Raw genomic sequence first — 27,282 nt, 5'->3', positions numbered from 1 at the left:
ACTCTACAGGAGCACCAAGCATCTCGCTTGAACTTTTGGAGCACATGTAGGTAGTGTGACACCAAAAAGGAACAACAAAAATATCACTATGTGCTAAAGTTAAATATAACTGGAACTGGGAAGAAGGAGTGAAGGAAAAGAACCATGCACAGAGAGAAGCAGATACTGGCAAAATTAAGTTTTTCTAAAAAAGACAAATCAAGTTGGCAAATTGTTGCATTTTGAGAGACCTCGACACATTTTGAAGTTGTTCAATCAATGAAATGTTGGAAAACTTCAGCATTTCAACATGACTGTAGCTGCAGAAGCAGGTACCAAAACAAGATGAATTCCCACTTAAAAGACAATTCCAGAATGACATTTTTTTTTCCAGATTTCTTAAAGTGAAATTCAGATTTCTCAGCCCAAAACTTGGACTTCTTAAATTGCTTCTGAAGTTCACTGGAATCAGCAACAATTTGTCTATATTGTACTTGGGAAGTTTTTCTAGCTTACAGACCAATTCCATGTCAAAGTACCTTGCACCATGTTTTGAGAAGCATTTCACTGTTTTATTTTCATAGAATCAGAGAATCGTAGGGGTTGGAAGGGACCTCAAGAGATCATCAGGTCCAACCCCCCACCAAAGCAGGTTCTCTTAGGACAGAGACATATTTTAATGATATGTTATTTTTAATGGTTTGTGTTACCTGGCAGGTGATCTTCTGATGTGGCCTTTTTCAGATGTAGAAGACTCTGAGTCTCTGAGGTTGCATTGTTACGATTTAAGAGGTTCTGAGCTTCCTCATCTACAACATCCAACAGATACTGGACAACTTCATTGTGATCATCCTCATCGTAATACTCATCATCTGGAACCTCTGTTTCTAAGGAGAAATAATATAAAATGACAAGTTTTCCCAAAATACTCTGTCTGTGGGGACACAGACAGGAATTAAAGGGCAGACAGGGTGTCCTTATTTCTAGCTGTTATCATTTCTCCATTTCTCTCCACCATCCATAAATCTACTTCCAACATCAACTGACTCCTCTACAGCAGAGCACATGGCTTTGTGTGATCTTCTTAGAGATGATGTTCTAAAACTGACTGCCAGCCCAACAACGCCAAATTTCACCCTACCCAACAACACCTTGGCTCCCTCCACACTAAAGACTAAATGATGCAGTCTCCTGTCCCACTTCCTCTTACCTGATTTGTCACTGTGGTTAGAAAAATTCGACAAGCCAAGGTAAGGTGTGTCTCCAGATTCTGAGAGATTCTTTAGTCCTTTTGTGTGATGGACATTGTTTGCTGTATTTGCCTGAGAAGGTCCCAGGGTGCCGTTGCCATTTATCTAAGAAAGTGAAGAACAGTACAAATCAAACCTGTAAAGAGCTTGTGAAGTTTGCTGGAGGAGAAAGCAACCCTTAAAAAATTCACTCCTCTGCTCAGCAACAAACCAACACCCCCTACTGATATCATATTCTCGTCTGAGGTAGCTGCACGATGGGTGGGCAGCTTTTAAGGCATGTTAAAAGTTTCACAAGGAAAGAGAAAATTAAGAATAATTAAAGCAACTAAGAAGGAAATACATCATGATGAAGCAGCAGCTCCTAGAAGAGAACACACAGTAGTACTGAATACTATACAACCTCAATAAAACACATATGAAGGCTTCCAGGGGGAAGAAAGAAACCCATGTACCCCAGGTGATATGCAAGCACGTGAACAGAACGGAGCTTTCTGGATCACAGCCTTGAATCCTTCTCATGAGACCATTTGTCTTGCAATAAAGTGGTCTCAGAGAAAGAGGAGATAATTACAAAACTTACATTTTTGTTATGATCTGTGTGTATTCATGTCAACTGACAGTAGGGGAGCAGGTCTGGGGAAGGGAATGTGCCCCTGTACTTGGCACTGGTGAGGCTGCACCTCGAGTACTGGGTCCAATTCTGGGCTCCTCACTCCAAGGACATGGATGTCCTGGAGTGTGTCCAGAGAAGGGCAACCAGGCTGGGGAAGGGGCTGGAGGGCAAATCCTCTAAGGAGCAGCTGAAGGAGCTGGGGGTGTTCAGCCTGGAGAAGAGGAGGCTGAGGGGAGACCTTCTCCCCACCTCCACTGCCCTGCCAGGAGGGTGCAGAGAGGTGGGCGATGGTCTCTTCAGCCAGGGGACAGGAGATGGGACGAGGGGGAATGGCCTCAAGCTGCCCCAGGGCAGGGTCAGCTCAGCTGGGAGGGAAAAGTTCTTCCCTGGCAGAGTTGTGGGGCTGTGGCACAGGCTGCCCAGGGAGGGGGCTGAGTCCCCACCCCTGGGTGTGTTTAACAGATGGGGAGATGAGGTGCTCAGGCATATGGTTTAGCACAGGACAGGAATGGTTGGACTTGATGATCTTAAAGGGCTTTTCCAACCTTGTGATTCTGTAACTTTCATTAGAGGATTAATTAATTTTAAAAGCCTGTGCATAGTAGATCCTTTCCCCTGTTTGAGGGTAACAGGCACAGCTGAGGGTATTTACCTTGGGCCCATACACATCACTTGTCTTTTCTGTTTTCTCCCCGGGATCTCCACAGGAACAGCCTGAACAGAAATGGGAAGAGACAACTTCACAGCATGGGTTTTTTCATAGAAATTGAGTCACCCCCATCCATTTTTTTTAATAAAAGGAGCAAGGTATAGAATATTATGTTACAAAATCAGTAACACTTCTGCTGGCCTAGTGACCAGCCGCTGTGAAATGGCTGATGGACAGCACTTTGTAACAGCTGTTTGAGTGTTACGGGCAATGGAGTCAGAACCAAGCAAAGAGAAGTGTTAATTGCTTAACGACATACACTGGCAACACACAGTTTTGGGAGACAGGACATGATTCCCTTTCCTCTTACATGCACAAAATACAGCCCCACAATCACCTCTCACTATGGCTTTTTTCCTTAAACATCACCTGGGTCTTTATCTAAAGCTACCTTTCCCTTCTTGGTAAAAATAGAGTGGTAGCATGGTATCAGAGACAGCCTATCGCAGACATACCATCACTAGCACAATGAATAAGACAAATTGGAACCAGTAGATACTACATACATAGATACTAGTGAAGTCCTGGATTTTCACATACATTACACCCATACAAGGAAACTTCTAGATGAAATAATTGAAGTGTAACCTTGTATCTTCTGACTCCATGCATGACAAGTTATCTATAGGAAGGGAGTTTTAAGTGGGGTCTTTCAAGGTCTGGTTACAGGGCTTGTTCCTGATGAGTATCTTGACTATGTTTTTGACACACAGCGTGTAGTGTATTTGGAAAATATGTGAGCAATGCTAAACTGCAAGAGCTGCAAGAACTTCACAAGGCAAGATCAATACTCAAAGTTACCCAGACATGTTAAAGGAAGTCTGAAAAACAACACTATGATGGAACAAGACAAATACAAAGTGTCACATTTCAAAGAAAAAGCAAAGGTAAAGGATCCTGAGCCTTAGGGAACAAGGAACTATTTAGCAAAAGGAAGTTAATTAACAGGCATGTTGTCTGGAAATAATTCTGCCTGGCACTGGTAAGCCTCACCAATGCTGTGTGTGTGGTCAGAAGTACCATACTGGAAGAGGAAACAGCCAGATGTCAACAGACTGGAGAGTGGCAACAACATCAATTTGGGCTCTTTTGGACATGAAAAAAAGACGACCAAGGGGAGACCTGAAGCCCTTTCAAATGTAGAAAACTGGTATTTTTCTGGCTGGTCAGGAAAACATCATCATCACCACTTTTAACATCAATTACCATGACGATGGTAAATTGATCTTGGTGTTTGGATTTTTTTAACTCCTTGAAAGACTTAGGCTTGATATTAGAATTTTTAACCTACAAGAGAAATGGAATCACAGACTAATGCTGAATCTCTCTCCACGGAGCTTTTAAAAGAACAGTCAAGCAAACACCAGCTGGAGCTGAGCTCAGTAAGAAGAGTTCTAGTGCAGCCACAGGACAAGGACTGTATCTAAACACCCACATCAGTTCCTTAATTTTTATAAGCTCATTTCACGTGTAATAAACAAGCAAGGAAATCTTACCATTAGCTTTCACTGGCTGTGGGTTTGAGCTATCGAGGCTTTGGGATTTGGGAAGCACTGCATGACCATCCCTATGAAAAGAAACGTTGACAGAAATTTTTACCACAACAATACATCAATCATGGTCATCATCAGCTATTGACATACATGAGTACTACCAATAACATTAGGGCTCAAAGGCATAAAACTCAAAGTGTTTCCATCACATGTAAATACTAAAAGACTAATCTGAATTGCTTTTTAGACCATTGCACTGCAGTGAAAGAAACAACAGGGATCAAGGAACATACAGCGCCATACCAGGATCTGTGCCACAGGGTTTTGACATTCAGCAGGGTGCTGGGACATCCACGTGACAGTAGAACTCTTTAAGCATGAAACTACATTCTTATCTCCTTTTCACAGAGTCACAGACTATTAGGAGTTGGAAGGGACCTCCAGAGACCATCTAGTTCAACACCCCTGCCAGAGCAGGATCACCCAGACTAAATCCCACAGGAACACATCCAGGTGGGTTTGAAAGTCTCCAGAGAAGGAGACTCCCCAACCTCTCTGGGCAGCCTGTCCCAGGGCTCCCTCACCCTCACAGGGAAAAAGTTCCTCCTTATGTTCCCATGGAACCTCCTCTGCTCCAGCTGCACCCACTGCTCCTTGTCCTATTGCAGGCCATCATCTATTATTACAGAACCCTCAGTATCACTTTTAAGACAAAAGGAGTAATAGTATTTAAATAACCTGCATCAGACTTTGAAAATGGTATTTTGAACATTTGCACTTCACAGCTGGCCACAGCCTTGGCTTGACACTAAGCAGAGCAAGTTCTAAGTGCCTTTCCACCCCTTCCACTTCCCTGAAGCATAAACCCCCACGAATACACAGCCCCTTTTTGTGGCATCAGTCCTCAATAGCACCTCACCTAGTGTCACTGCGGCGCTACAGGCTGGGGCAGAGCGGCTTGGAGAGCTGCTGCGCAGAAGGACCTGGGGGTGTTGGGTGACTGCGACTGAACACGAGCCAGCAGTGTGCCCTGGTGGCCAGGAAGGCCAACGGCATCCTGGCTTGTGACAGAGCCAGTGTGGCCAGCAGGTCTGGGGAGGGGATTGTGCCCCTGTACTGGGCACTGGTGAGGCCGCACCTCTAGTGCTGGGTCCAGTTCTGAGCCCCTCACTCCAAGAAGGACATGGAGGGTCCTGGAGCATGTCCAGAGAAGGGCAACCAAGCTGGGGAAGGGGCTGGAGGGCAAATCCTCTGAGGAGCGGCTGAGGGAGTTGGGAGTGTTCAGCCTGGAGAAGAGGAGGCTGAGGGGAGACCTTCTCCCCACCTCCACTGCCCTGCCAGGAGGGTGCAGAGAGGTGGGCGATGGTCTCTTCAGCCAGGGGACAGGAGATGGGACGAGGGGGAATGGCCTCAAGATGCCCCAGGGCAGGGTCAGCTCAGATGGGAGGGAAAAGTTCTTCCCTGGCAGAGTGTGGGGCTGTGGCACAGGCTGCCCAGGGAGGGGGCTGAGTCCCCACCCCTGGGTGTGGGATGGGTGTGTCTGCAGATGGGGAGATGAGTTGCTCAGGGATATGGTTTAACATGGGACAGGAATGGTTGACTTGATCTCAAAGCTCTTTTCCAACCTTGTGATTCTGTGATAGAGTGGTCATACCAGAACCGTGTTTTCCACATACACTCACACAACCAGGCGAGAAAAACAGCTCAGAGGAGGATTTGCTTCCAAAACATACCTAGTGGCTTTGAGCACCACTTTTGGAAGGTAGGTTTCCAGCATCCTCTTGGCTTCTTTCAGAGTCATTCCCTGTGTGCTTACTCCATTAATGTAATGGATAATATCTAGCACATGGAGACTCTGCTCCCTGGCAGCAGCCGATCTGGGGAGGATGTCACTGACATAAACAACCTGGTAAAGGCTGTCGTGACCTCCTGACAACTGCAAACCTTTGCAGGAAAAAGGGAAAACAAAAGAAATTAAGTTTGTCCTTTGTAAATGAAGGGGAAAATTTTGCTTTAGAGCAAGATGCAAGACACTATGGTCTTACCTAGCTCCTCCTTATGGCACGTTAGTGTAATGTCAGGCAGTAGATGAGGCAACACAGGCATCTTGGGTACCTCCAAAACACGCCCTAGCACTAGTCTGACAGTCTTGGGGGCAGCGCGGAGAAAGTTTACAGCATCGGTGTGACTCATGTTAGTGACATCAATATCATTAACCTGCAAAGATAAAAGACACAACACATTCTTGTCAGGGTCCAAGTGAAACAGTCAGCAGCACTGCTGAAACACTTATTCCCCTTCCTATTGTTGACATTTGACATTAAGGGACACAACAGTAGATGCTTTATAGACAACAGTTGCAGTTCATCATGCTTACCCCAGGAGACAGGGTTTGTAAACCTAACTGAACTTTGGCAAGTGAAGAAACAAGTTCACAGCCCAAATGTCAAAATACTAAACCATCTGGAGAAGTACACAGAATCACTGAGTCAGAATTGTAGGGGCTGGAAGGGACCTCCAGAGCCCATCGGGTCCAACTCCCTGCCAAAGCAGGGTCCCTAGGACAGGTCACACAGGTCAGCGTCCAGACAAGGCTCGAGCTCTTGTGCTCCTTGGGGTCCCTTCTAACCCAGACCAGTATATGATTACATGATTCTTTGTCCTGTCTCATTGCAAGGGGGCTGGGCTAGATGATCTTTAAAAGTGCCTCCCAGCCCAAAGCAGTTTATGATTCTATGACGAACATCTGTACTACATGGTATGAACCTGTACACTCCTCAACAGCAAATCCCTTAGTATTTATTTCCTAACAATATGCTGGCCATCGATGCATATGGCCAACAACTCTTCCCCATACTTAAGAAACCATCTTATTTAATCAGCTAATGCTTTCTCTTCAAGCCATTTTTGCCTTCACGAACGGCAGTTGCACACACGCCTAGCCTAGCTGTGAGACATACCAAAATTCCTTCCAGAAACCTTCCAACATTTTTCCCTGATTGTATTTCTTTCATCTAAGTATTATCAAATTACGCCTCAGGTCTTTGATGCCTTTGTTCCTTTCACCACATCTACTTTGGCCCAGAGTTTGCCTTTTCATTCTTTCTTTTTCAACTCCAAGTTGTCCTTTTCATGCCATCCCTGTATCTGACAACGCTCATTCCCTCACTTTGATCAGTCGGTCTCCGGGCCGCAGTCTCCCATCACTCTTGGCAGGATCCTGAACGATGTCGTGAATGTAGCAGCCGATGTTATCGTGGCCTTTGGTCACTGTAAATCCAAGGCTGCCCTTTTCTGACTTGGTCATAGTGACTCGGAGCTCTGCTTCCTAGGGGAAGGAAAAAGCACTTTACAACACAGACAAACAGGAGCAGTTCTAACTCTTCACTAAATTTAAAACAGTTAGAAATATTGGTTTAAGCGGAACACAAGCCTGGACAGTACCAACATGTCAGCAGGCTCAGCTTAGCATCTCTTTTGAACTCAGATGGACAACTGTTCTGCATGTAGCTAGCCTTGGGTTAAAGGCCTGTGGGCTAAACGAAACTGTGAAGGCACATGCCAAAACTGACAGCTTGTATTACCCTCAACTAGCTGCTGTATATAAAAAAGGCTCAGAGTTTCTTTAAATAAATCAACCACATCAGGATTTATCCAAGGAGGTGAAGGTATTTTCCTACAATGAGATACACCACCGTAACTTATCTTGGAACTGAACACAGGGATGTGTTTTGCCTATTTTAATTTGCATGTATTTTGAATTAAAAAGGTAAGAGATCTGTCTCATTCGCATAGAAACTCACAGAGTACCAGGAAGGTTTGAGAAAAATTTCTTACGAAGGGACTTCTTAAGAAGGAAAGGAAGGTTTGTTTCTTCACAAAACAGAGTGTGGGCTAGAACAACTCTGTAACCTGAAAGACCCTAATGACTGAGGTGTATCAAGGCTCAATTTTAATTCTTTTTCCAATCTGTGAATAGAGTATGTGAGGATATGGAAGCAGGAGTCCTTTCTGATACACATTTCTGGGGTGGCAAGAAGTTATCTCAGAAGAGTCTCAAAAATATGCTGCATTTTGCAGCAGAGCACAAAGTCTTTGGGATTCATAGATATAAATGCAGCAGAGAACAGGGTCTCTTGATGTCCTGGCTGCTCCAACCAGGACAACCACACAGAAAACTAACAGGGAGAAGACAGATAACCTGACATTTAAGCTTTGTCTGAGTACGTGGTTTAGAGGTAAGTAAATATTTAATGCAAGTTTTCTAGGACGAAGCGACACACAAAATAGATGCATCCATATCTACCTATGTACACACAGGCACTTCCACATTTACGTAGGGAAATAAATCAAGTCCTAAGAGCCCAGACATAAAAGACCTGCAGATGTTCTTACAAGCAGCTCACTGGTTACTAAGGGCACATGCATGTGAGGTATTTATCAGGCACGTACCCAGGTTAGTGCATGGATACAGTACAGCTATCCCATTTGTAAATGTACAGGCCTAACATCTACCCAGTCACTCCCAACATCATGCTAACACAGCTTCCAGTTGGCCACAGCACTAGGGATGTTTATGCTTCTGGAAGATGGAAAGAGTAACTTACTGGTTCATATTCTTCAGCATTTTTTTCCAGCTGGCTGAGTAATGTATCTGTTGCTCTCAGGTGTGGAGTCGGCTCCGAAGTGGGAGTAGCGTAACAGTCATTTACTAAACTAGACGTGGTAACATCAGGAACAGTTCTACAGGGTGGGATCGATGGCAAATCCAGTGGCAGATTACTACAAAAAAACAAGCAAAAAACAAGGATCAGCTTGTACAACGTGGCTGTCAAATAGAAATGGATATAGCAGCAGTGTGCCCCGGGGGCAGAGAAGGCCAATGGGATCCTGGGGGGCATCAAAAGAAGTGTGGCCCACAGGTCAAAGGAGGGGATCCTCCCCCTCTGCTCTGCACTGGTCAGGCCCCACCTGGAATATTTTGCTGGGCTCCCTGGGATGAAAAAGCCAGGGATCTCCTGGAGAGAGTCCAGCGGAGGCTGCGAAGGGGATGAAGGGCCTGGAGCATCTCCCCTGCCAGGAAAGGCTGAGTGAGCTGGGGCTGTTCAGCCTGGAGAGAAGCAGCCTGAGAGGGGATCTGATCAATGGGGATCAATAGCTGAAGGGTGGGACACAGGGGGACATGGGCAGTCTCTGCTCAGTGTCTGTGGGGACAGGACAAGGGGCGATGGCCTCAAGTTGGAGCAGGGGAAGTTCCGCCCCAATGTGGGGAAGAACTTCTTCCCAGTGAGGGAGCCCTGGGACAGGCTGCCCAGGGGGTGTGGAGTCTCCTTCTCTGGAGAGACTCCACCCCATCTGGACGCCGACCTGTGTGACCTGTCCTAGGGACCCTGCTTTGGCAGGGAGCTGGACTTTATCTCTGGAGGTCCCTTCCAACCTCTACAATTCTGTAATTCAGACTGACAGTGACTTCCTGCAGGTCTACAAAGCCAAACCAACCCAGCATTTCCATGATAGGTCCCATGACCTATTTCTGTAAACACCATCTGCACTTTTACAAGGGTCATTACAAAGAGCATACCTGTCCTCCAGCTCTGACTTGCTAGAAGCTTCTTGGTCAGAATATAAGACGGTGCGAACAGGTTCCTCCTGACCCCCGTGTGCCTCACAGTGACTGTGCCCCTGTGCCACAGCTTCATCTGAAGGCTGGTATCGTGCAGAGCTCCAGCCAAGGCCCACCTGAGCTGGTGAATCTACCACCTCCTCATCGCCACTCCTGCTGCTGTCACTGTAGCTGTCTCTTCTGGAGGGGGTTTTTAGCCTTTTCTTGCTCAGATCAGTAGTATCATTTTCATCTGAGCTGTCACCACGCTCTCCATTTGATGGACCAGAAGCTTCTCTACTGACATCTGGAAATACTTGTTGGGGTGAATGGATGGGAGTCTACAGAGAGCAAGGACATTTCATTCATCCAAGTCCAGTTTTAAAGACAAAATAAAGTTGCAAAGACTGCATAAAATTAGCAAATAGCAATTAGTCACAGGCTTCTTCCATTTAGATATCACCTCAACTGTATCATAGCACATTTTCACCAAGTTCAACACAACTTGGCCAAGACAAACTCTGAAACACAAACTGCTAAATAACTGTAAATTCATCTATGGAAAACAAATATACTCTTGGTTCCAGCCTCAGACAGCTTCCTGAGAGATACCTTCAAGCTGGGCCCAGCATTCATCTAGACAATTACTGTGAATCCCTTCCAACCAGAACATGCCGCTGATGCTCACAGGGCACCTGAAGTCAAACTGATCTCACACAGGAGGGAGACAGGGATGCTTTCAGGGAAAAAGCCACGTAACAGACTACAAAAACTATGGTCATTTATGCCAAGGGGAGACTGGCCAGCCAGGTTATTAACTCCCAGGAGAATGAAGACTGGTTTTGCCAAGAATTAAGCATTTCCAGGAATGTTTAGAAGCAAAGGTGACAATTTTCATTAACGTTTTTATGGCCAAACTATTGTTTCCATGAACACACTGATCTGTGATAATGTCATAAACAAAAGTGTTCATTTTTCTGGTTGGTTTTTCTCTTAATATATGCACTGGTTTAATAAAGTTATTCCATATAACAAACAGGGTCGTTGCAGGACCAGGTGTTTGTGTTTGTTAAGCTGCTTATCTCTTATTCTGAATTTAACTTCACTTTAATTTGTTATTTGCACATTTATGTTTGTCATCAGACTTGAATAGTTTGTATCGTTTGGAAAGTGTATTAAAAGAACTGAAGTGGGAGGCTTGTCTCCATTGGTTTTACACACTTCTGCGTAACAGAAAGCTTATTTTCTGGGACAAATTCCCCCTCTACATTCTCTTTTGCTGCAATCACATTTAATTTCCACTCCTTCAAAGTAACCTAAGATGCCCTTCTGTTCTTCTGGGTCACTTATTGGAGCAAGTTGAAAATATTCTTTGGGACACGTGTAATTACAGTAAGTACACACAGCAACCTTTCCCCTGGGTTTACGTGCACCAAAACCAGACAAATTGGTGTTTCGCAGATTATTCTTCCCACACTTTACAGAAACATCCAATTTCTCTTTGAGATCAACTTCAAATCACTGGGCTGCAAAGAACCCCTCCCCAATTTCCAATGTCTAAAGACACAAAACAGAGGAAAAAACATTAAAGCCCTGCATTCTTTTCATGTTTTTGCAGAACGCTTAAGTATGTTCTCGAGGGCTTTATTGTAGGAACCGCACTGCTGTGAGCACCTTGCCCATCTTTCCATCTCCATCTTGCCTTTCACTAACCCACCCACTACATTGAACACATGAACCTTTAAATAGCAATTAAAAGAAGTAATCATATGCCATACACCTTACCAATAAAGAAGGATCAATGTCTGGTAGTATACCAGATGGTGGTCGACAAAGTAGAAGAGAGACTTCTGGAGATGTTCCCCTCAGAGCAGAGATGACTTCCTGTGGTCACAGTGGGATTAATCATTAGATACAAACCCTCAAGACTGGCAGGACTACCACAGTGTGAATTTCATTAGTAAGATACAAACCTGCTGGGATAAACCTTTTAGCGATGCCCCGTTGACTTTCAGAATGACGTCCCCGATTTCTATCTGCCCACTCTCTGCGGCAGGCTGCCCAGGGAAGAGCTTCTTCACCCTCACAATAGTTGAGCCCAGTTGCTCTGGGGTAAGGTTATCTTCACGGCAGAAGCTGAATCCAAGGCCCGAGCTGTTCTTCAACAGCTTGACCTCAAAGGTGTTCTCTGCAAAAGAAAGAGTAACTTCTCATTTCCAGCACGTTGGCCATGAGAAGGTGTCTGGTGCTCTTACTCCAGACGTGACACCACACGCTCTCCCCCTCACAAGTTCTTCCACTTTACACACAAGCATCACCTAAAACATCCCTCCACATGAAAAGAGGATAAGAAATCCATCACAAGTTCTGACAACATCCACACTTAGACCAAGCATGGGTGTCTCCAAAGCGCTGTTAGCCAGGAAGTTCATTGCACAGCCTCTTAGAGCACAGTGACACAACCTTTCAGGCCGCTGATCAGACATCAGTAAGAGCAGCAACTGGAGCTCCTGGCAGACAGGACAGATCCCATGCAGGAAGAGTAAAACTGTTTCCCTCATCTGGGTAAGCTTCCCTCCTCTTTCACAGGTCTCCAGCAAGAGAAGCTGAAATATGGCCAACCTCTAGTCAGCTACACACACCCCCTTCTCTCTTCATCCAGCTTTTGATGTCTTCTTTCACCTAGACAGGAACAGCAGGATCTACAGAAGCTCTCCTTATGTATGAGTACCTTAACCTCCCCTTGGCACTCTTTAGCAGCAGCCCTCTTACTCCAACCTTACTACAGCCCTGGCCTGCAAGACTGAAGAAACTGGGGAACAACAAGGAAGAGTGAGAGAGCAAATAGGTTATAGTAACTCAACAAAGTTACAGAGAGGTGAAGGGAGATCTTAAAAACAAATGAAGGAGGCACAAAAAAGAAGAGACCACATTATGTACAGGGTCTTGGTACAGTTTCCTGCCAGCTCTTTCTCCTATCTTGCCTCCCTCTTCTATAGGTTTCAGGAAAGATAGAAAAGCTGAAGGATCAATTGAAAGTTCAGACAATTTTCCTACGTGTCCCCACCTGTGGTGACAAAGCTGTAATCCTTGGCATTCATTGGTTTTGTGGCTGGTTTCTCCTGTGGCTCACACTGCCCCACCTGACTGGGAGGTGTGCACTGTGGTGTTACTGGAGCATGAACCTTGGCCACGGAAAGCTGACCTTTTTCCAACAGCAGATGCACCACCTAAAGAGATGAAACATTCTCCAGTTAACTGGCAGTGGTTGTGGAGATAGTGCAGTCTAGAGTAGAGGTTTCTTTATAACTTGTCATGGTCCTGAGGTTTTCAGCAGCAAACTTTACAGACATCTCCCTTTGCTCCTCATTTTAAGGGCTGTGACAACCTCCAGAACACACCAATGACCTTGCAGGCTACCTCCCAACACAGAGGAAAAATAGGTTCTCTTCCAATGAGGCTGTGAGGGGGGTAAGAAGTGTCAGAGAGTCAATAGTTAAAATCAACTGCCATAAATATCACTATGAAAAGAGAAGACACCACTGACAGCATCAAGCGCCATCCAAAAAGGTCAAGACTCAAGGAAAGCTGCAGGTATGGAGGCCCTTGGTCTCCCCAGGGTTCAGACTCAGGACCTGCCTGCAGCATGCTGCTACACCTGCTTCCAAACCTGTGCACCTGGGCTTTCTTCCTATGAAGCACAAGGACAAAGAGAACTGAGGCCCAGGAAGCTGAGGAGCCTAAGAAAGCACACCTAAAGCAGCCAGGACAACAGGGAGAATTCCAATTTCAGGTTCCTTCACCTCTTTTCACTCAGGAAGATTGGGTTCACTACACCACAGGAGCAGAACCAGCCCCTTACCTGCCCGGTGTTTCTCAGTGTCTCAACAGCTTGTTTATGGGTAGCACCTTCCAGACTAATCCCGTTGACGGAGAGCACACGGTCACCTACACACAATCAATGAGTAATTTAAGACAAGGTAGGCAGAACATCAGCTATAAAACATGTGTGATCCACAGACACCTTCAAGTCTCAGCCAGACAGTTATTAAAATAAGTTTTCCCTCCCCTTCACACTCTGGGTCGAAAAGAGAATGTCACAACTGAACTACATGGATGGGCTCCATCTCACAGGTCTTTTCCAACCTGAGGGATATGAAGGGATAACTCCACATCACAGCTAGTGTGAACCATCAGAACAACAGCCTGCCACGAAGCTCAGGCTCTTCATTAAAACCAAACCAGCCTACAGCAAGAATTCTCACTTCAATGAAGAATGTGGCCTGGCTTGCTGACAAGAAGAGCTGTAACAATGCCAGTGATTTTCTGTACTGAGAAGCCCAGCATGCCAAGCAAGAAGGCCACAAATAATACAAAGCTTGCTCTCTCTGGGGCTGGAACAGAGAAGTGCTCTCCATTAAAAAAGGCTGCAGGAAAAGAAAGGAAAAAACCCCCAGAAAGTCCTGCAGCTTGTCTCCTGTTTTGCTCCTTGGTAGTTTTCTGCTGGTTCTGCAGTTGCTCTACACCATTGTTTGAAACCTCCACCTGCAGAATTAGCTTTCAAGGGAGTATTTCAGAGAACAACTTTCAAATGCAGTAGAGCTTGGAAAAACAGCCCTTCTTTCCCTGTGAAAAAGGTATACTGGAAGTAAGGCAAACAGAGTTGCCAGCTTCTAGGCTACAGCGGATCATCAAGCCCACCACAGGTAATTAATTACATGCCCCTTTTTCAGGCCAGAGTCCCAATTGCAAGGACAAAATACTACCTTTTTCTATTCTGCCGTCTGCTTCAGCTGCTCCCTTTGGAATAATTGCTTTCACATAAATACCACCGTGCCTTATGCTGGTATTTACACCACCCTAAAGGGAAAGCAAAAATAGCATTCGTTAAAAGTCTCTTTGCAGCTAGAATATTTAGTAATTAAACACAGTGTTACCCAAGGAAAACTGTACTGAGGAAGCACTTGGGCTACTGGCATGTGCAAAGAACAGCCAATCTATCAAACCCAGAGTATTACACAAAGCGTGTTCTCGCAGGCATGCAGTTCACCACACATGGAGTTGGCGTGGGAGGGTGGTAAAAACACGATGCATCTCAATGCAAGTGCACCCCAAACAAATAAGTGGCCGTTGGCAGAATCATGCCTGTGCTACACTAGCCATCCTCTACATGCTTGCATGCATCTATCAAAGCTGAGAGATGTGGGAGCGCACGGCACGCGGAAGCAGAACATGCATACTCATGCGGTGTTCTACTCCAATATACCCTCTCTGATGCAAAAAGAGCCTGAGGAGTGCTGCTTTCTCTCAGTTCATACAAATTTGAAGGTCTAAGCTGAAAAAAACGTCTGCTCAAGGTCAAATGGCATTGTTTTTGGAGGGCCTTAGCCTTTCTGCTCATTGCAGGGTGGCTGGACTAAATGATCGTTAGAAGTCCCTTCAGAACTCTAAAAAGCCATTAACGGGGGTTGGACCTGATGATCTCTTGAGGTGCCTTCCAATCCCTACAATTCTGTGTAACTGTACTAACTGTACACCTCTCCTTTTCACCAGTGTACAGGAGAGCACTGCAAGGGGCAGGTCAATGAACATCCCACCTGGCCATCTTTGCATCGGTTGGCACCTGCAAAGCCAACGCGCATGCAGAGCAGGGTCAGTGCTACTCAACAGCATCGCTCAACACTCAACCTTTGCTCTTCCAGCTGTCCCAAGGTATGAGCTTGAGAAAGCAGCCTGACTCTGACAGGCTGGGATGGTAAAATAACAGAGTTTCATTCTGCTCCTCTTACAATGCTAGCTGCATTCAGAACAGTGCTAGGCTGCTGCATTGGCACCCCAAGTATATGAGTATGGCCATGTTTAAGAAAAGGCAAACTTAGTTTTAGGTATAAACAGCCAGGAAAAGCCACCAGTTTTGAGCTACTGCCACTAACTGCTCTTTCCTGTTATGATTTAAGCAACTTTTCTTTTTCCACATCACCATGTAGACTGGGGCTCAATCAACCAGAGGTAACATCTGAACATTAAAATAGCAAAATGTATTTCTGAGCCCAATACCAGAAGAGGAGCAGTGAAAAATATGTCCATCTCAGTTATAAATCATCCTCTTCTTCCCCAAAGTGCTCCTCTGCAGCATGGCAAGCCCTGAAGGTAAGCTACCTTTGTAATTTCATAGGCCAACTAGCCCATTCAAAAATCCCTTTTTGCCTCACATTGCAGGAAATCCAATCTTCTGTGGATTTAAACAGCTTTTTGCTTTACCAAGCAGAGGGAGGACACTGAGTATGGTGAATGTGTGTGGCTGTGCATGCTCTTTAAGTAACACTACTGCTTGTGCTGCCTGTCATGCCAGTTGGGGAGGTCTCACTTCTCTACCTTGTAGATCTACTATGTTATTAGGTAGAAAGGGACAAAGACCATCGTGCTGTTGTACTTACAAAGCAGCCTCTGTGATAAGGTTCTATTAGGACTTTGGGGCTCTGCCATGAAACAAGAGTTACTTAAAAGGCAGATGACAAGAAAAGGGATATAAAATACTACCACTTCTCTGCTTTGGTAAAATTAATCCCACATCAGTAAAACTTAACAGTGACTCCAAACAATATTTTGCTTCCTTGTAATTTAGCAATTTAAAGGGTTGCTGGGAGTAGAGAAAAAGAGAAAACATCTAAAAACCTTGTCAAACAGTACCGTGACACTTATTCCCAAGCCGTTATCTTTTTTTGCTAGTTCAACCTCAAAGATATCTCCAGGTTTAAGAAGTGCTGCAGTAACCTGTTTAGAATTCATTTTGTTTGCTGCATTCGCTGAGGAAGGTTCCTTTATTAAAACAAACAAACAAAACACAAAACAGAAACACAAGGAGAGAATGATTTGCCATTAGAACAGAATTCAGAGTTAAGAACCTCAAGGCTGGTTTTGAGTCAGGTGGAACCAAAAGGATCCCACATGGCAAAGTCCCAAAGTACACGTGGCAACTTGCAAGGCTCACTGCTCCAACTCTGCCATTGCTGAGAAGGCTTAGCACAGAAACATGCTCGGCCTTCAGCAGCTGAGCTTTTATTCTCAGAGCAGTGGGGTGGTCACAGAACCAAACTGCTTTGGTATTAGAGCAGCCTTGGATTAATTTGCAGGAGCTGCAACAACTTGACTGCATAACCTCCATCAGCTGAAAGGAGGCATCACCTCAAAATAGGAATTAATTTCTAGTATTTGCTCTTAGGTACTTGTGGCAAGGTGAAGCAGCAAGGTGTCTCTGTTCAGAGCATGGCTTGCTGCTGAACTTCACTACCAAAGAGTAGTTTTCCATGGATTAGATCAGTCACAGAAGTCAACATGTCCTGCTGCTACCCCTTCCAGATGCAGCACTACTACTTTAATCCTGGAAAAATCTGGCAAGGGAATAAACTTACCTCTGGGGTGGTCACTAGGCTATGATAATATTGGACCAACACAGAATCAAAAGGAGGTTTTGTTCAGAATCAACCAGTGTTCATATGCTCATCCCAAAGCTCAACCTGCCTCTAGCAGGACATGCCCACCTTGTGCCGCTGGGAAGCTGTTTCAAGTTTGAGGAGTGATTTTCTCCATTTATTTGAACAAAACCACTAAACTATTAGAAATAAGCTATGAGCATCTGCCATTAGAAGGATAAGCTGCAGGCTAGGCTGTCCTGCCCCCATCTCTTTCAACTCTATTCTCACCCACAGCCAGCTATTTCACTAGCTCTACTGGTGGGAAATAGCCATACAAAACACACTGTGCCTTTTTAGCTGGTTGCTGCTCCTGACTGCTGGAGTAAGTTGCTTCATCCATGTCAGAATCCCCTCGGTCAGAATATTCCACAGACTCCACTACCCCAGGCCTTTTAGATTTAGCTTGAGTACTGTCAGATGAGGATCTTCTCTTTTCATTCATTTTAGAAAGCCCAGACTGGGAATCACTGTAATGCTGAGGATCCTTCTGGGCTCTACCACTGGCACGTTTGCTGAAGAAGCTGGTTGTCTGGCTCTGGGACAGGCTGGCGCTCTCGGTTCTGGAATCCTGGGAGCTCATGCTTCCGTCACGTTTGCCTCCTGACAAACCAGACAAGCTCCCTGAAACAGGCCTTTGGTGACCATGGGACCAGTTGTGTTCTTCTGAAGAGGACTCTGCCTCGTTGTCCTGCACCGATGATGGTCTCCTTAAATAACCTCTGGTTCCATTGCTGATGTGGGCAGCGTTAGATGACGCTGAAAGCCAGGAGACAAGACAGGAATCAGTAATGGATTACAGAATCACAGAATATTAGGAGCTGGAAGGGACCCCAAAAGATCATCTAGTCCAACCCCCTGCCAGAGTAGGATCACCCAGACTAAATCCCACAGGAACACATCCAGGTGGGTTTGAAAGTCTCCAGAGAAGGAGACTTCCCACCCTCTCTGGGCAGCCTGTCCCAGGGCTCCCTCACCCTCACAGGGAAAAAGTTCCTCCTTATGTTCCCATGGAACCTCCTCTGCTCCAGCTGCACCCGCTGCCCCTGCTCCTGTCGCTGCCATCCCTGAGAAGAGCCTGGGTCTGTCCTCCTGACTCTCACCCTTTACATATTTATAAACTTTAATAAGACCAAGTTTTCAGCTTACAACCACCTACAGTTTGGTTTCACCCCTTCATATTATGCAGAACACCTCCTGTCTCCAATGCAGCCAGTGTCCCCTCACCAGTGGTCACCGTAACACCTTTCTTCATCCACTCCCAGAACATGATTTAAAACAGAGTGGGGTTCCTTACAGTGCCAACTGCAGTCAGGATGATGTTTTCACAGGATCACAAGGTTGGAAAAGACCTTTAAGATCATCAAGTCCAACCCCCCCATCCCGTGCTGACCGATATACCTGAGCACCTCATCTCCCCGTCTGTTAAACACACCCAGGGGTGGGGACTCAGCCCCCTCCCTGGGCAGCCTGTGCCACAGCCCCACAACTCTGCCAGGGAAGAGCTTTTCCCTCCCATCTGAGCTGACCCTGCCCTGGCACAGCTTGAGGCCATTCCCCCTCGTCCCATCTCCTGTCCCTGGCTGAAGAGACCATCGCCCACCTCTCTGCACCCTCCTGGCAGGTCAGTGGAGGTGGGGAGAAGGTCTCCCTCAAGCTCTCTCAGCTGACTGGATAAGTAATCATAATGAAACACAGGAAGGTGTCCAAGAAAGCAGAATGCTCAACCTCAAAGAACTCTAGTAATAAGGAATTTTTCTCTCCATACCTTTGGATAGCTTGTCCTTGGGCTGAGAGATAACGAGAGTCACATCTTCAGGTGCATTCTCCAAGATTTCTAACGCTGCGTGGTGGCTGACGCCTTCCAGACTCGTGCTGTTCACGGATATCAGTCGGTGTCCTGCACAAAAGCCTTTGTTCAGACACAACCTGACAGCTACATTTTTATTCACCTGTGGAGAACAGGTCTGAAAAATCTCTCCACAATGCATGGATTAAAAATAACTGAAATGTGAGTGATGCTGGAATAAGTAACCCTTATCACCTTTCCATACTATGATTTCTAGCTTCCCTCCTGCTGTAAAAAAAAACAGATGAAAAAGCAAAAATTTAAGTAGCAAAATAAGCAACAGACAGCTCAGTTCAGGGAACCAAAGAGGGAAATGACAAAGCAAAGTGATAGGTATTAAATAAAGTAATTCCCTTCCTCATGGTATCCATGTGGTTATGTTCACTTCTTCCAAAATCAAAGGATACAACTGGGAGTTTTAAAAAAATTGAAATGGCAGAGAATCACAGAATCCCAAGGCTGGAAAAGACCTTTAAGCCCATGGAGTCGAACCGTCCCTGTCCTGTGCTGACCCAGATCTCTCAGTACCTCATCTCCCCGGCTGTTAAACACACCCAGGGGTGGGGACTCAGCCCCCTCCCTGGGCAGCCTGTGCCACAGCCCCACAACTCTGCCAGGGAAGCACTTTCCCCTCCCATCTGAGCTGACCCTGCCCTGGCACAGCTTGAGGCCATTCCCCCTCGTCCCATCTCCTGTCCCCTGGCTGAAGAGACCATCGCCCACCTCTCTGCACCCTCCTGGCAGGGCAGTGGAGGTGGGGAGAAGGTCTCCCCTCAGCTTCCTCTTCTCCAGGCTGAACACCCCCAGCTCCCTCAGCTGCTCCTCAGAGGATTTGCCCTCCAGCCCCATCCCCGGCCTTGTTGCCCTTCTCTGGACATGCTCCAGGACCTTCATGTCCTTCTTATGGTGAGAAGCCCAGAACTGGACCCAGCACTTGAGGTGCAGCCTCACCAGTGCCCAGTCCAGGGACACAATCCCCTCCCTGGACCTACTGGCCACACTATTTTTGATACAAGCCAGGATGCCATTGGCTTTCCTGGCCGCCCGGGCACACTGCTGGCTCATATGCAGTCTGCAGTCACCCAACACCTTCAGGTCCTTCTCTGCCTGACAGCTCTCCAGCCAGTATCCCCCAAGCCTGTAGCGCTGCATGAATGCATTCATGTGTGCACCTCTCCTTATTTACAGTACTCACCTGGTTTTAATGATCCTTCCAAATCAGCCGGTCCTCCTGGAGAAATGGAATGAATAAAAATCCCCAGATCAAGTTTCCCTGTCTTCTCTCCACCAACTATTTGAAAACCTGTTAAAATAAGCAGGCAAAAACCTCAGTGACCACTGTGTAACAACAAAGTGCCTGTCTCAGAACAGAGAAAAAGTAATTCTAATAAATCTAAAGTAAAAGAAAACTCTGTATCTCAACAAAGTCCCCATGAAAGGAAATGGTAAAGGTTTTCTGATGAAGCTTTATTGTATTCCCTGTTTTTGAGCAAGCAATTCAGACTTTAGAGAATCCCAGACTGGTCTGGGTTGGAAGAGACCCCAAGGAGCACAGAGTTCCAACCCCCTGCCACAGGCAGGGCCACCAACCTCCAGGCCTGGACCTACACAAGGTTGCCCAGGGCCCCATCCAACCTGGCCTTGAACACCCCCAGGGATGGGGCACCCACCCCCTCTCTGGGCAGCCCCTTCCAGCCCCTCACCACTCTCTCTGCAAAGAACTTCCCCCCAGTATCTCATATAACCCTTCCCTCCTTCAGCTTCACTCCATCCCCCTTGTCCTGCCAGTCTCTGCCCTTGAACAAGCTGATTCTCCTCCTGTTTCTCTGCTCCCTTCATGGACGGGAAGGCTGCAATGAGGTCCCCCCACAGCCTTCTCTTCTCCAGCCTGAACCAACCCAGCTCCCTCAGCCTCTCTCCATAGGGGAGCTGCTCCAGCCCTCTGATCATCTCCGTGGCTCCTCTGACCCCTCTCCAACAGCCCCACATCTTTCTTGCATTGGGGACCCCAGCTCTGGACACAGGACTCCAGCTGGGGCCTCACAGGGCAGAGCAGAGAGGGACAATCCCCTCCTTGTCCCTGCTGCCACCCCTCTGCTGATGGGGGTTGCACTTCCAAGCTGCAAGACCATGCTGTTGGCTCATGTCTTCCAGGCTCCTTAAACCTCTAATTAGTGTTCCACCTGATGATATTGTAAGAGTAAGAACAACAATTAGCTCATGTCTTTATAATGTGTTGGGGGGGTTTTGTTGTTTTTTAAAGCCTTCAAACCATCACAGCTGCAAGGTGTCTCCACGGATGAAAATCTTGTGCCTGGACACAGAGATAAACTTTAAAGGTCAACTTTTAGGCTGACTAGCCCATAATATAAATATGCTACACTGCCAATATGGAAAAACTGAGAAACAGACTTGCTAAACATCTCTCAACAGATCTGCAGCAGACACTGTTCAAGCAAGCCCAGGTTTCAGCAGCTTTAATGCCTTCAAAACCCAGCTACTGCATGCACTGTCTTCCTATTTATCACAGTCCTATGATAAATACCCCAACACAGACCTGAAACCCGGTTTTGGCTTCTACGATCACACCCCCAACAACAGTTTTAGAGGCACTTACCTAAGCCAAATTTCTCATCCTTTTTCAAGTTGACCAAAGTGATCTCTCTTTCTGGTGAGGCAACTCTGGTCTGTGTTGTTTGCAGAGCATCAACTGAAAAGCCAACGTTTCATGGTCAGATACTGCCTCCATGTTTCCCTTCAGGTTCCCCTTCAAGTTCTTATTTCTCTGATAACCTGGAAACCTGTCCTCAACTAGTGGGTCCAGCTTTCATCTTCCAAGCCATGTCCAAATAAAAAACCACCCCCACCACCATTACAACCCACTCCTGTCTCTGGCAGTTAAAACCCTTTATTCCTCCTAAGAAAAGCACCTAAAACTCTCTCTTGGAAGCACAACACAACTGAATTTTCCAATTTATTAATCACAGTTCAGGGAAGTATTGAGGTCCATGTGTATGAGCCCCGCTTGGGCAGGCAGAACATAAGCACGTTGGTGAGAGTGAAACTGGGGCTTAGTATATGAGGTTACTAAAAGGTTACTCAGTGAGTTCTCTTAACGGTAGTCCTTTGTTAAAAACCAAGCAACTTTAGAAACATCTACTAGAAGCTATCTTGTTTCAATTTATTTCCTTATTTGCAGATCCACAGGCTGTGGATTCTGCCTCATCCAAAATCTGAACACCCTTTCAATACATTCATCTGACTCTTGAGGGTTACCAACAGGCTCAAGTAGACACAGGCACAAGCAGAAAGAGCATCATTTGTAAAAAAAATAAAATCCAAACTCCTGAAACTTTGGGAAAGGGCAACATATGGTAAGTCAGAATTCATTAATTTGCTACCTAGAGAAGACACAACTCCTTTAGAGGTGAGAATTCCACAGTGATAGAAACCTACTGAGCTCTACACAGTGACACAAGCAGAAAGTGGTGATGCAAGGAGAGAGGTAGACACACTGCAGCACCCAGAGAAGGGTTTTTTTCTCCCACAAAACCAAGTCAAACCTAAAAAATAAAAGAACTAAAAGGAACACACAGTCTCCTCAGGCTTCACAGAGCTAGTAACCGCATGAGTAAGGGAAAGGAGCTTCAAAGAGCATTCTATGTTAGGTAATTGCACCCCTTAAGTCTCAAACTAAGAAGACACTATTCGTATTTGAGAAGTATCACACACACATGTCAATCTCCCCCAAGAAGCAACCCAAAAGAAATACTAGGAGTTGTATTTAGGAAAGGTCCTATCCAGCTAAATGGCAGAGGTATTGGATTCAAGAATAGCAAAGAAATGGGACAGGTGGAACAGTGGCAAACAGCCTCAATTAATTCCATCAGCACATTATTTATCAGCTTACCACTCTCTGTTACCAGCATCGCTGAGGGAAGATTTCCTGAGGTATTCATGCTAACGCCTGCAACAGGAAGGGAAACAGTAAATGCTGTTAGAATTATTTATGTGAAAGCTACCAGAAGCATTCCAGACTCCACACAGTACTCACAGGCTCGTTTACACCTCCACACTGCTGACTTATTTTAAAAATAAACAAACCAGGAAGTAGTTTTGGATGAACAAATCCAAACCACTCACGTCCTTTGGTTGTAGCTCAATGTTCAGAGAAATGGTAGCTCATACAAAGGCAAGGAGTTAAAGAAAGGACAGAGGTCTGAGCTCTAAAACTACTCTTAAGTCCAGATAAAGTTAATGGATCTTTAAGAGACTAAAAGGCTCATTTTCCTAACAGGAGTGCACGAATATGCCTAGCCTATTAAACCAACACAACAGGAGTCTTGTAAGGGTAGATATAGTAATGAGTAAGTGTCCGCACTACGAAGCAACATCTTTCAATGGGTTCACACACACAATTGGATTGTCTTTGGAATGATCAATGCTGAGCAAATACTTTAAAAAGGAAGGAAAAAAAAAGTCTTAAGGTAAGATAATTCAAGCTCCTTAGCAAAGCAGCCCTGGCCTTTTCCAATCCTCTGAACTCTCAGGTTGCATCTTTCATCATGCAAAGAATGTGTGGCCTCCAGCACAGGTGATGTACTTCTGCAGGACTTTCTGCCACATGGCTAAGATGCTTATCAGAGTAAGATGCTGTCCATAAGATTAGGGATAAGAATCACAATCACAAGGTTGGAAAAGGCCTTTATGCCCATGGAGTCCAACCGTCCCTGTCCTGTGCTGACCCAGATCTCTCAGCACCTCATCTCCCCGGCTGTTAAACACACCCAGGGGTGGGGACTCAGCCCCCTCCTGGGCAGCCTGTTCCAGCACCCAATAACACTAATTGTTAAGTTAAAAGCACAGGAAGGATAAATGGCTGCAACCAGTCCCTACAGTAACTCCACATACAACTCCCCAGTGTGTAGATTACAGTCTATTTAACTGCTCTAAACCTTTTACTTTTTAATGTGAACTCTGTATTTTCCCTGCCTAGTAGTAAGCCTATTTATGGGCAGTCACATCCTTGCCAAGAAAATGGACTATGTCTGGCTTAGTTTATTGCAAGAATGGTTTTGTGAAACACCTGACATGCTGTAAAAACCTCGTACCTTCCTGGCTATTTGCAAATGAGACCAAACAGAAAAGAACCTCACAGTTATGGCTCAGAGGTACTAGCCCATAGCCAGCTTATGGCAAAGTGAGTTCACGTCCAAACATCACTCCCTGCACCCTTTCCACACAAAAGAAGTTCAAGCTTGACAAACCAACCCTGAAGACTGGCGAATTATTATTAATAATATTCAATAAAATGGCATTCTGGAGTGACAAAATCAAAGATATTTTCTGGAATGGCTTTTTTTTTGTCATGTACTCATACTCTGCACAGCTGTGTATAGACTGGTGTTGTCCAAAGAAGGAATTAAAATAATTTGAATGGTAGGGGTTAGGAGAGACTTCTGGAGATCTCCCGGTCCCACCCCTGCCAGAGCATGATCCTCTCAAGCAGGCTGCACATGACAGCACCCAGGATCACAGGGTTTGGATGTCTCCAGAGATGGAGCCTCTCTGGGCAGCCTGGCCCAGAGTTCAGCATTCATGGCAACAGTTATTCAGGAATAAACGTGATACTCTTGCTCCCTTTCTCAGAGAGCATTTCTATCAGTTAGTAAGTACATCAAAGCTCAACACCCAAAGCAAGTTTAGAGGTTAGTTAGCAGATAGAGTAACATTATGTTTTACATGCTGACCTACAACATAGGCTTGACCGGTCTCTTCAATGGATGAGGAGTCTGATTCATTTTTCTTTCTCTCAGGGCTTCTACTTAAACCTGCATGAGATTTTGAACTTAAAGGGGAGAAGGAGAGAAGGGGAACCAGACAGAGGGAAAGGGAAGGATCAATGTAACAAAATTATTGTATGAATAATAAATCAAAACTGATGCAAAATGTACATTGACTGTACACAAAGCTGTTGGGGGGTGGTCAGAGAGGCTCTTACTTGCTCAACTTTAATGCTCCTGCTGCTGATCCAGTATCAAGCTTTGGCATTTGCTGAAAGACTCTTCCCATTATGTCTTCTATTTTTTTAGGGGAAGAGTCCAAAGCAGTAATAATATTCTTCCTTGGGGGGTAAACCGAGATGTGGCTCTGACTCAGATCATGAAACGACTTGCTCATAACCCTTGGTCTTTCCTCCCATGAAGTCTTCTCGTTCTTGTCCTTTGAAGAGCCAGGAAGTGGCTGGAAGAGTGAGAGCTCAGAGCAGGACAGCCTCTTGAGAATCTCTGCCTGAACAGACAGAGGTCGAACAGCAAGTCGATTCAAAGTGCTGCTGGCCAGGCTGCCGGTGCTGATGGCTCGTCCCATGTTGAAACCTTTGACAGAGTCTGCATGAAGGTTCAGGCTCCTAAACGAAGCCCTTTCTGTGGATTTTATTCAAATGAAAAACAAACAACATTGAAGTAATGCAGCAGAGTTAGCATGATCTCCCTGTGTAAAGCATGTATTTTAAACAGCCAGCTCACACAAATTTCCTCCAGCTGCTCAGCAACACGTACTGTCATCCCGCACATAAGAACAACTACAGCACAGTCTGCTCAGGAAACAAGGTTTGGAGCTCACTACCCCGACCATCTCCTGCAATGAAATCCAAACCCACAGAATGGTGGAATAATTATCCCTTTAGAATCATATAGAATCATCAAATGCATTAGGTGGGGAGGGACCTTCCAACACCATCTAATCCCACCCCTGCAATGAGCAGGGACATCTCCACTAGAGCAGGATGCTCAGAGCTTCATCAAGCCTGACCTTGAATGTCTCCAGTGGTGGGGCCTCCACCACCTCTCTGGGCACCCTGGGTCAGTGATCCACCACCCTCAGAGCGAAGAATTTATTAGTATGAAGACTGATGTTCCCTGTTAAACTACTGGGCTTTATATACAGACATGTCATCTCTTTTTGCAAAGCAAATACTATCTCCACACCACATGACCTAGAAGACCAGACTTCCTTTAAACCTGCTCATGTAAGTCTTTTCCAGAAGCTGAACAAATAGGGCTCCCCCACCTCTACACTACCAGATCCTACCAAACATCCATCCATCAAATCATAGACTTGTCTGGGTTGGAAGGGACCCCAAGGAGCACAGAGCTTCAACCCCCATTCCACAGGCAGGGACACCAACCTCCAGGCCTGGAGCTACACAAGGGTGACCAGGGCCCCATCCAACCTGGCCTTGAACACCCCCAGGGACGGGGCACCCACACCCTCTCTGGGCAGCCCCTTCCAGCCCCTCACCACTATCTCTGTAAAGAACTTCCCTCTAAGACCTCACCTAACCCTTCTCTCCCTCAGCTTCACTCCATCCCACTTGTCCTGTCATTGTCTATCCTTTTAAAAAGTTGATTCCCCTCATGTTTCTCTGCTCCCTTCCATCCCTCCCTCACCTTCCTCCTCATGAGTTCCTGACACACAATGCAGCTGCAGAGTCACAGGGGCTTGGCAGCATCTCTACCTGGTTAAAGAGCATCAGTTCACTCAGGCACACTTGGGGACCTCCCCTGCCAGAAACCCCCTGAATATCTTAGCACAGGACACAAAGTGCTGTCTGGGGCTGGCCAGACTTTTTGACTCATGAAGCCAGATTCCTTTGAGCAGCAGCAAGAAACAGGGTGGGGATTGTGATTAAATCACTGTCAGGGAGTCGTGGGAACTGTCTGGGTGGATTTCTTTAGCTGAAAGCAAACTCAAGAGAACACAACTTAGCCTAAACCCCTCTTAATTCACAGCAGAAGCTGAGCAGGGCTCCTTTCCATCAGCCCAACTGCCTCCTAAGGCTAGCAGTTGAGTTCCTGTGGCTTGGCTCTCACAGGGAAATTTGATCAGCTGTGGCAGCATGTTTGCTGGTTAGAGCCTTTAAAGGAAATCCCACCACCTGAACCCTGCATAAACCTCCCTGATGTCTTGGAGTCAGTTCACAGGAAAGTCTGAGGAAAAGCAATCCTCAATTTAGGGCTAACTAGAGGGGTTTTTAAACTCTGCAACAGTAACTTGGGCTTTCTCTACAATAGGCATCCAGATTTAGTTACGGAAGGGTTTTTTTTTTTTTTTGGGTCCTTTTAATTATAATACTGGTTTATTTGTTCTGATGGTGACTGACTGATGGAATTTGAATTCCAAGTGATCTGCACTGCACAGGAGCAAGCTACCACCTCCCAAACTCTCACAGCACTCAACACGTAGTCCATCTGTAAGAGTGACCAAGGTAGCTGCCTAGCCCAGGAAGCCTTTCATGTACTGCTTCTCTT

At 45.9% G+C, this 27,282-nt stretch overlaps 1 protein-coding gene across 1 annotated transcript in view; it reads right to left on the bottom strand.

Moving 5' to 3' along the window:
- Window positions 1-27,282, bottom strand: part of PTPN13 (protein tyrosine phosphatase non-receptor type 13) — a gene marked incomplete at both ends in the record, with an annotated part of 107,545 nt that overhangs the window by 9,913 nt on the left and 70,350 nt on the right. Inside the window, 22 exons of the mRNA XM_084266598.1 lie at window positions 690-866; window positions 1,190-1,334; window positions 2,498-2,559; window positions 4,051-4,121; window positions 5,781-5,991; window positions 6,093-6,264; window positions 7,217-7,375; window positions 8,655-8,829; window positions 9,629-9,990; window positions 11,435-11,533; window positions 11,623-11,837; window positions 12,717-12,879; window positions 13,512-13,597; window positions 14,416-14,509; window positions 16,325-16,455; window positions 17,407-17,880; window positions 18,890-19,021; window positions 20,166-20,273; window positions 21,588-21,680; window positions 22,881-22,937; window positions 24,721-24,818; window positions 24,972-25,395. Coding sequence (XP_084122724.1) covers window positions 690-866; window positions 1,190-1,334; window positions 2,498-2,559; window positions 4,051-4,121; window positions 5,781-5,991; window positions 6,093-6,264; window positions 7,217-7,375; window positions 8,655-8,829; window positions 9,629-9,990; window positions 11,435-11,533; window positions 11,623-11,837; window positions 12,717-12,879; window positions 13,512-13,597; window positions 14,416-14,509; window positions 16,325-16,455; window positions 17,407-17,880; window positions 18,890-19,021; window positions 20,166-20,273; window positions 21,588-21,680; window positions 22,881-22,937; window positions 24,721-24,818; window positions 24,972-25,395 — 3,708 coding nt within the window. The remainder of the gene's footprint in view (window positions 1-689; window positions 867-1,189; window positions 1,335-2,497; window positions 2,560-4,050; window positions 4,122-5,780; window positions 5,992-6,092; window positions 6,265-7,216; window positions 7,376-8,654; window positions 8,830-9,628; window positions 9,991-11,434; window positions 11,534-11,622; window positions 11,838-12,716; window positions 12,880-13,511; window positions 13,598-14,415; window positions 14,510-16,324; window positions 16,456-17,406; window positions 17,881-18,889; window positions 19,022-20,165; window positions 20,274-21,587; window positions 21,681-22,880; window positions 22,938-24,720; window positions 24,819-24,971; window positions 25,396-27,282) is intronic.

Source organism: Gallinula chloropus (assembly GCF_964237585.1).
Source record: "Gallinula chloropus genome assembly, chromosome: 7".
In the NCBI taxonomy this organism is placed as follows: Eukaryota; Metazoa; Chordata; class Aves; order Gruiformes; family Rallidae; genus Gallinula; species Gallinula chloropus.
This window is presented reverse-complemented; position numbering and strand designations above follow the sequence as displayed.